The sequence below is a fragment of the Plasmodium reichenowi genome, chromosome 14, assembly GCF_001601855.1.
Source record: "Plasmodium reichenowi strain SY57 chromosome 14, whole genome shotgun sequence".
Taxonomy (NCBI): Eukaryota; Apicomplexa; class Aconoidasida; order Haemosporida; family Plasmodiidae; genus Plasmodium; species Plasmodium reichenowi.
The window spans coordinates 1,658,695-1,668,768 of record NC_033659.1 but is presented as its reverse complement, the minus strand read 5'-3'; the positions used below and the strand labels follow the sequence as shown (position 1 = coordinate 1,668,768).

General features: G+C 17.8%; 5 protein-coding genes across 5 annotated transcripts; 3 read left to right on the top strand and 2 right to left on the bottom strand.

The window, feature by feature from the left end:
- Positions 1-295: 295 nt before the first annotated feature.
- On the top strand, positions 296-947 carry PRSY57_1441300 (ADP-ribosylation factor, putative; the record flags this gene model as incomplete). The annotated part of the gene is made up of 2 exons (XM_012910010.2): positions 296-715; positions 816-947. 2 exons carry the CDS (start codon positions 296-298, stop codon positions 945-947), a joined length of 552 nt encoding a protein of 183 aa, XP_012765464.1.
- A 345-nt stretch (positions 948-1,292) lies between these two features.
- PRSY57_1441200 (transcription factor TFIIH complex subunit Tfb5, putative) lies at positions 1,293-1,496 on the bottom strand (the record flags this gene model as incomplete). The annotated part of the gene is made up of 1 exon (XM_012910009.1): positions 1,293-1,496. The coding sequence occupies one exon, from the start codon at positions 1,494-1,496 to the stop codon at positions 1,293-1,295; it is 204 nt and encodes a 67-aa protein (XP_012765463.1).
- An 805-nt stretch (positions 1,497-2,301) lies between these two features.
- Positions 2,302-3,493, top strand: PRSY57_1441100 (vacuolar-sorting protein SNF7, putative; the record flags this gene model as incomplete). Its single annotated transcript, XM_012910008.2, has 3 exons — positions 2,302-2,306; positions 2,493-2,536; positions 2,853-3,493. The coding sequence occupies 3 exons, from the start codon at positions 2,302-2,304 to the stop codon at positions 3,491-3,493; spliced, it is 690 nt and encodes a 229-aa protein (XP_012765462.1).
- Positions 3,494-4,171: 678 nt separating this feature from the next.
- PRSY57_1441000 (metalloprotease, putative) lies at positions 4,172-5,542 on the bottom strand (the record flags this gene model as incomplete). Its single annotated transcript, XM_012910007.2, has 1 exon — positions 4,172-5,542. The coding sequence occupies one exon, from the start codon at positions 5,540-5,542 to the stop codon at positions 4,172-4,174; it is 1,371 nt and encodes a 456-aa protein (XP_012765461.2).
- A 2,636-nt stretch (positions 5,543-8,178) lies between these two features.
- Positions 8,179-9,891, top strand: PRSY57_1440900 (acid cluster protein 33-like protein; the record flags this gene model as incomplete). The annotated part of the gene is made up of 1 exon (XM_012910006.2): positions 8,179-9,891. The coding sequence occupies one exon, from the start codon at positions 8,179-8,181 to the stop codon at positions 9,889-9,891; it is 1,713 nt and encodes a 570-aa protein (XP_012765460.2).
- Positions 9,892-10,074: the final 183 nt, after the last annotated feature.

Below are 10,074 nucleotides of genomic sequence, written 5' to 3'. Positions count from 1 at the left end.
GAAACATACATATATTATTATATACATACTTTTTTTTTTGTGATTTTTTTTTTTTTTTTTTTTTTTCTCAATTTTCTGTACTATTAGATTAATGAAAATCCTTTAAAAATAACAAAATGTTTGTAGACACAAAGAAGAATTCGTACTCTTATAAATTATTTAATTTTATTATGTAGAAGAAAAAAAAAACATATACACATATAAAAACTATATATATTATATATATATATATATATATATATATATATATATTTTATTTATATATACATTTCATAATGGCCTATAATTTTAAAGAATGGTATTGTTAAAAATTCTAAAGAAAATAAAAGATAATAAAAGGAATTTAAGAATACTAATATTAGGGTTAGATAATGCTGGGAAAACAACTATAATAAAAAGATTATTAGGTGAAGATATTTATAGTGTTAGTCCAACATTTGGATTTAATATTGAAACATTAGAATTTGGTAATAATATTCTTAACATATGGGATATAGGAGGACAAAAGAGTATTCGTCATTTTTGGAAAAATTATTATGAAGATGTAGATGGTATTATTTTTGTTGTTGATAGTACGGATTTGTTTCGATTACAATTATGTTCATTTGAATTGAAACAAATATTAAAGGAGGAAAGATTATATGGATCTACTTTATTAATTTTATCAAATAAAGTAGACATTGATAAATCTCTAACTATTAGTCAAATAGTTGAGGTAAAATAAAAAGTAGTAACCTTTATGATGTAAATATATGAACATATATATATGTATATATATATATATGCTTTTATTTTTTCTTCAACATTTTCTTTAGATACTCAAATTGAACGAAATGAATATGGACAGACATTGGTGTATAAATGAATGTAGTGCCTTTTCTGGTAAAGGGCTATTAAAATCTTTCATGTGGCTAATTGATGATATAACTGATCGTATTGATAGTTGAAAATAGTTTTTATTTTGTCACAAGTTTTTTTTTTTTTCTTCTTCTGTTTTTTTAGTTAATTAAACACACAAAAAAAAAAAAAAAAAAAAAAAAAAATAATAAAATAATAAAATGAATAAAAAAATTAAAGCAACTAAAAATCAAATATTTACATAAAAACATAAATGAATAAATAAATAAATAAATATACATATATATATATATATATATATATAAGGTGTAATATATTTTTACAAATTAATATATTTAATTTTTGAATTTATAATTCCATCCTCATATTTATCATATTTCTTCCAGCATCATAATATATCATTTTTTTTTAACCAAAAGAAATTATTAAAAAGTCTAATCTTCAGTTTCATGCCTTTCTGAATATTCCAATTGTTTTATTACTTCTTTTTCTAGAAAATCATGAACATTTTCTTTACATAAACAAACAGTATCACTAATCTTTTCAATTAAAAAATTCTTCTCTTCATTTAACATTAAAATTATTTGCATGGTAGGCTCATCACATTTAACTAAAACTCCTTTTATAGCTGTCACCATTTTTGTAATCTTCTCTTTTTATTTTGTTTTATAGTATTAATTGGTACATGAAATAAATAAATAAATAAATATATATATATATATATATATATATTATGTAAATATTTCTCTTGTTTTATGTAATACAGATAATATATATCAAGTTATCATAAAAATAAAAAAAATTCTACATTTCTTATATTTAATTATAATAATGTTGTCATATATTCTTAACAAAGGAAAGAAAAAATTTTACAAAAATGCCAATATATATATATTATATATATATATATATATATATTTTTATAATTTATATTTCGGATTATATGAAAAGCTATATTACTGAAGTAAAAAAGAAAATATACTTAATATATAATATATATATATATTATATATAAACGTGAAAAAAAAAATAAACTTACAGAAATAAAATTTTATCAACACTTTTTTTTGTATAATCAATTTAAAAAAATTAATATAATATACATTTATGAATACATAAAATGTAAATATATATAAGCATATATTATATTATATTATATTTTTTTTTTTTTTTTTTTTAATGCTAAAGTTGATTTTAAAAATGTTGACAATCTATGAGGGAGAAAGTAAACATATATGTAAAAATATATTGGGAGACTGGAAATATTTAAAATAATATAAAATAATAAATAAATAAATAAAAACTATGTATTTTATAAATTAATAGTGTATTTATTACTTTTTTATTTTTTTCCTTTTAATTTTGTTCTTTTGTTAAAAAATATTGAGAAGTCTCTTTAAATTTTTCCTTTCATATTATTCAAAATAAAACCAAAAGAACATTATGAAGTAAAAAAAAAAAAAAGAAAAAAGAACATCATAGTTTTGTTAACATAATAATTATGCACATTTTTTTTTTATGTGTTATTTTTCATATTGTAACATATTTATAAAGTATTTCTTTAGTACAAAAAATATATATATCATTGTTTTATATTATTTCATTTAAATTTTTTTTTTTTTTAATCTTTTAAGGTTTTTCAAGGGTAAGAAAGATAAAACATTGGATGAAGCTTATGGTAATATATTATAAATTGTAAAAAAATTAAATTAATATAATATATATATATATATATATATATATATATATATATATATATGTTTATTTATATACATATCCATACATTAACAAATATATTTTCATATATGCTGTCTTATATTTTTTCCATTTATTTGTAACACATATAATAGCCTGATATATACAAATATGAATGCATAAGCACACATTTATACATATATATATATATATATATTTATTTATTTATTTATTTATTTAAATTATACATCTTTGTATGTTTATTTCCTTTATGTATTTTTCTTTAATCTCTCTCTTAGACACGCTCGAAAAAAGCGTTAAAGGTATTGATGAGAATATAGAAAAATATAATAAGGAACTAAATGTAATAAAACAAAAAATTGAAGAAGAAAAAAAAAAAAATCCTGTTAATCAACACATTATCAATAGTTTAAGGAATAAAGCTGCAAACATTATCCAAAAAAAGAAAGTATATGAAAATAATAAAGAAAGCACAATGGGTATACAATTTAATATTGATCAGATCAAATATGCGAATGATAATGTTCAACTTTCTATTGATACATATAAGGCCTTAAAAAATACAAGCAAGGCGCTGAAAAAAAATATTAAAAAAGTAAATATAAATAAAATTGAAAAGTTACAAGATGATCTATTTGATTATATAGAGGATACCAAAGAAATTGGAAATATTTTATCATCCTCATATGATATACCACTAAATTTGGATGAACAAGAAATTGATGCTGAACTAGCTTTAATTGAAGATAGTATATTAGACGAAAATATAGAACAAGATAATATAGCTAGCTATATAGAAGATGATAAAAAGGAGGAAGATAAAAATTTATTGCAACAAATTTCTGTTGAAGAAAAAAATTTTGATACGAATCAGCAAAAAACAAAAAAAGAGACTTATTTTGCCCAAAAGGAAAGTTAATTAATGGATATGGTAATAAGATTATCATAAAATAATGAGTATATATATATATATATATATTTTTTTATACGTGTACATATATTTGTTTTAATTTATTTTTTTGTTTTGTTTTACAAAAATGTGCTATAGCTGAATAATATATATAAGAATAATGTCTTATTTTTATATCAACTTTTTTTTTTTTATATTATTCGTCTTTTTTTTCTATTTTATTTTATCTATTTATTTATTTATTTATTTATTTTTTTTATATTATTCGTCTTTTTTTTCTATTTTATTTTATTTTATTTATTTATTTATTTTATTTTTTTTTTTTTTTGTATTACTATCAAAAGGGTTTGTTTTTCATAAAATAATAAATTTTACAGAAAAATTGTTATATCAACAAACAAAAAAAAAAAAATAAAATAAAAACAAACAAACAAACAAACAAATAAAAACAAATTAATTTGGACAAAAAAAATAATATAAGAAAAGAATAAAAATTTAAGAATAATATATATGTTAATTAGACAATGGGCATATAAACAAATAAATATACATACATATATAATAAATAAATAAATATATATATATATATATATATATATATATATATATATATATGTATATATGTAGGCATATTATAAATGGACAAAATTTTTTTATGTTTCCATTTCTTCATACATTGTTATCATTTTAATCGTTCTTAAAAATTTTGGAAGGCTTGTATTTACTGTCCTGCTCAGGAGGACACATGAATGGCCAGTAATCATGTAGGCACTTATCAAAAACATTATTTATATATGTATGTGTATCAGTACTACAAGGTTTATATTGATATAATGATGAGTATACATTATTATATATGCATTTATTTTTTGACGTATTTTCAATTACTGATGATTTAGAACTATTAAAAACATCTTTATGTCCTGCAAAATATTTGCTATTAAAATAATTACATTGATTACTTAAATTATATGCTCGAATTTCTGAACAAGCAATATGCTTACAATTATACATATCAATATTTGCTCTAGCAAAATCAAAGGCATGTATAAGTTCATGTGTTAGTATATATTTTAATTTATAATAATTAGTAATATTATTTGAACATAACCATATAGTATTGTTTATTGGATTATATCCTCCTACATATTTATCACTTTTTTTATTGTAACTATTATTATTAATAGTTTTTATATTTTGATTCAATGATGATAACTCTGAGCAAGAACAATTATCATCTTTTATAATACCTTGATAATTATTTTTTTTAGTATTATTAATATATGTATTATTTAATTTATTATAAGATGAAAAGAAGTTCGTAAATTTTTCGTAAATTTTTTTTTTTTTCTCGTCTTTATTATTTGGACAATTTATATATATAACATTGATAGGACGATTTAATGCTGATAATGAGTTAACTAATATTTTAATTCTATAATTATTAAGTATCATATACATAAATATTTGTAATTTGATTTTATTAAATAAGCTTATATCATCATTAAAATAAGTATTTATTTTTCTTTCCTTCTTTTTATAATCATTATTACTTATTTGATTATGTTCCTTTATTTTCTTTTTCATATTATCTTCATTTAATTCGATATCATTTTTTGTAAACAAATTGTTATTATTATTAATATTATTATTATGATCATTATTTAACATATTTTCCTTGCTATCGATATACTTCGTATGATCCTTATTGTCATCATGATTAATATTTTTCTCTTTATTTCTTGTATTATATTTATTAATATTCATTTTTACATACTCTTCAAAAAACTCTCTATTATTTTGTACCATGTTTTTAAAATTTTCATTTAAATTATAATTTATTACAAATAAGTTACTATAATTTGGCCATTTACATATGCCCTTATATTTTAAAGAATATTGTATTAAAAATAACATATCATTTAAATTGTCCTTTTGATTCGGTTTATTACTAAAAAAATAATTCTCTACATTTTTTATTAAATCGAATATTTTATTTTCATGATTAAACCTTATATTTTCTTTTAACTGTTCCAACTTTTTAGAAATTTCTTCCATAATTTTTTCAGTATTTGCTACAGATTATATTTTAAAAGTATTTAACAAATATGAAAAATATAAAATATAACAAAATAGGAATTCCTTTCTTTTTTTTTTTTTGTAATTCATAAAAGGATTTGAAATTGATTATTTTCTTATATTTTTTTTTTTTTTTACACAACATATATATATATATATATATATTATATATTTATTTTTTTACAAATATATATATTTTTTTAATTTTCATATATATATAAAAATTTAAAAAGAAAACACGAAAGAAGGACTTAACATAATTCCTAATAATAGAAGTAAAAAAAAAAAAAAATCCAAATATATATTAACTATTACACAATACACATATTCAAATATTATTGTTATAAAACCTTAAAAAATAATATAATAATTAAAAAGAAAGAAAAAAAAAAAAAAAAAAAAACTGATAATTTCGAGACTAATGTAAAAATAAAATTAAATATTATATTATTATATATTATAATTTTAGGTTATATTTAAATTATATTATCGTCAATAATTGTTTTATTTCTATACAGAAAGTTTTTTTATTTATATGATACGACACTAATTATGCACCTTACATTGATAAGTGTGTCTATATAATTATCTTATAAAAAGGAGAAAAAAATATATATACATATATACATACATACATACATATGATATTATATATATATATAATATAAATTATATGTTTGAATTTATTCTTTGGGAAGTTCCTAAGTTAAGTAAATATCCATAAGTATTATATATATTTATATATATCCAAAAGTATAATACTTAAAAAAATTTTGATATATGTAGAAAAAATTATTCTGTATTTAAAGAACTGCCCATATTAATACTTCTTGTGAGTATTATTATATATAATACATATATTTATAAAGGTGTGTAGACAATTTTAATTATTCTCATATTTCCAGAATTTAATGTAACTCATAAAAGGAGATTAACCTTATATATATACTTATATATAGGTTGTTTCAATTTTTTTTTTTTTTTTTTTTTGTTCCCATGCATATAAATCTATAATATTCCTTATATTTTCTAAAAAAAATTTAAATCATATTTAAAAAGAACAAAATTTTATATAAAAATAAACATTTAAAGGACAAGCTGCACTTACGAAATAAAAAAAATAAAGAATAAATTATACATATAAATGTATTCACATAATGTGTATTTAATATAATTATAATTAAATCCCCTACATGTGTATTATATATATATATATATATATATATATATATATATTATATTGACTTTAATGAAGATCACATTTGAAATATCACAAATTTATGCATGTTCTTCCTTCAACTCTTCATATGATACCTTCATTTAAATAAATATAACATAAAAAATGAAACAAATAAATAATATTAAAGGACACATGAAATTATGATAAATTCACATTTTAATATTTACAACTAAAAAATATACATATATATATATATATATATATATATATATATATCTTTAAAGGTATCATTTTTTTTATATAAATAATGCATATATATTTATATATATATATATATATATATACATAATATATTTTTTACGTACAAAATAAACAACCGTATTTTCAGTTTTTCATAAAAATTTCATGTGTATTAAAAAATATGTATGAAAAAAATATATATATTTAAATAGTTAAATGTTTATATTTAATTTAATTATTTTGTTATGTGGAGAAAAAAAATAAAATTAAAAACTTATTGTAAATTTGGCAAAATGAAATAACCATGAATGCATATATTTTTTTTGTACTTTTTTTTTTTTTTTTTTTTTTTTAATATTAACTATACAACATTTAACATATATAAAAACAGTTTAAAAGTAGTTTACATATATAATTTTATAATATATATATATATATATATATATATATATAAATATACATATGATTCTACTGAAGAGTGAAATTATCCATATTATATATATATATATATATATTTTTTTTTATTTTTATTTATTTGCATAATATCAAATGTCCATGAACAATTTTGAAATAGTAACTAAAATTTAATTTTTTAGTTTTTATTAACGAATAATTTTCCAACTACTTCATTTAAAATATATATATATATATATATATATATATTTATTTATATATATTTATATATGTTATATTCTAGAGTGATAAAATTAAAATGTGAGCAAATATCTATATAATATTTTAAAAAGGTAAATAAAGAATAATATGATAAAATAAATACAAATAAATAATAATTTCTGATTATACTGAATGTAAAAAAAGAATATCTTATGTAAAAATGAATTGAACTGTTGTTTTTCTATATTAATTAAATATATATATATATATATATTAATTCGTGTTATTATAGAGTACTATTTATATGAAAATTATGATATATTTACCATATAAATATAATGTGAAATAAAGAATGTATCTTAATTAATTTCTTTTTTTTTTTCTTTATATATATAGGGATAAAGTGAAATATATTGGATCATTTTTATTTTTATATAAATTAATAATATAATTACATATATATATATATATATATATATATATATATATATATATATTTATGTACATGTATATATTTCCATTTTTAACATTTCCCTTAAAATTTTCCTTTTAATTTATTTTGGAATTTGTTTATTAAGAAATGGAACTAGAAAAGTTGTCTATGCACGAGGGTTATAAAAAATTTTGCTCAAAATATCCCTTGAAGAAGTTGTCCATGCCCAAAAGTGATTTAGTATGGTGTTATTATGATATTAATAGTAAGAACGAGAATATAGTAATATTTTTACATGGTGTATGTGGAACGGCAGGATGTTATTTTTATCAGTTAGATAATTTAAGTACGTTAGGTTTTCGAGTAATATCATTACAGTATCCTTGTTATAACAATTTAAAAGATTGGATAAAAAATATGTGTAACATATTAGAATATTTGAATATAAAGAAAGCTCATTTTTTTGCTTCAGATTTAGGGGGATATTTAATTCAGTTGTATGCTAAATTATATCCGTCAAAAGTAGAATCATTAATTTTATGTAATTCTTATAGAAAAACAGATAATTTTGCATCCATAGCATCTTTAAGAAATATATATGGAAAGTTTTATAGTTTCTTACCTCATGTTTTATTAAAAAAGATTATATTGGAAAATTACATTTATTTAAATTATGAACATGTAGATTTAAAAGAAATGAATTCCTTAGAATTTATGAGTAATGAAATTGATTTAATTTCAGCATCAGATTTAGGAGGAAGAATTAGTTTACAATTATCATCTGATAATATTGATAAAATTTATATGAATGATAAATGTATTACTATTTTACAAACACTTAATAATATCTATCCCGATTCTTTAAATGATGATATGAAAAAAGCATATCCTTTAGCAAAATATGCTATAATGAAATCAGGAGGAAATTTTCCATATCTTAGTAGACATGAAGAAGTAAATATGTATATATTAGTACACCTTAGAAATAATTGTAACACCAATTTTATCAAAAAACAAATAACAACCATGTCAACTATTAATTTAAATAAATACAAAAAAGAACAAACAAATCAATATAATGATGAACATAAATATTATGATAAAGGATCCTGTAAAATTAATTATAAGAAGGACCACAACGAACATTATACAAATCCTGATGAACAAAAAAATAAAGATTCATATAATGAGTATTATACAAATGATTATATTCATAAACAAAACTTTTCTAATAACAAAATTAATAAAAATAGTAAAGAAAATTATATGCCACATGATATTAAATATGATACTTCAAAAAATACTTATCAAGATATAACAGATGATGTTTTATCATATAATTATAGTAATTATAATAGTAGTGAAAATATGAATGATTATATTTATGATAAAATTTCAAAAATTCAAAATATGGAGAATAATTATTCTGAATCAAATACAAATGATAAAAATTTTTATCAACCAAAAATATATTCATATAATCAAAATGAACAATATAATTATATAAAAGACAACTCCTCAAATAATAGTAATAATAATAATAAGTATAATAATGATGAATTTGATGATGGTATATATAATATAAACCCTAATGATAATGTCAATTATCAAAATGAGTATTATAATAGAACAGCTTCATCATCCGATGAACAACATTACGAAAAAATCAATAATCAATATAAATTTAAATCTGCAAATAATGATAATAATACTAGTCAAAGTAGTAAACAAAATATACAAAGTTCCTATGAATCGTATAATAATAATTCCATAAATTATGAAGAGAGAAATATTAATCCAAATGATTCCAATTATAGGAATTCAAATTTTGATAACAAAGATATCTATTGTCAATTTTGATTAAGCATATATTATATATATGTGTCCGATATCTGATCATATAATAAGATTATTCACACTTATAAAAATAATATAATAAATATAAATATATATATAATAAATATAAATATATATATAATAAATATTCTTGTTATTCTTTAATTTTTTTTTTTTTTTTTTTTTTTTTTATTTATTTGTTTTGAA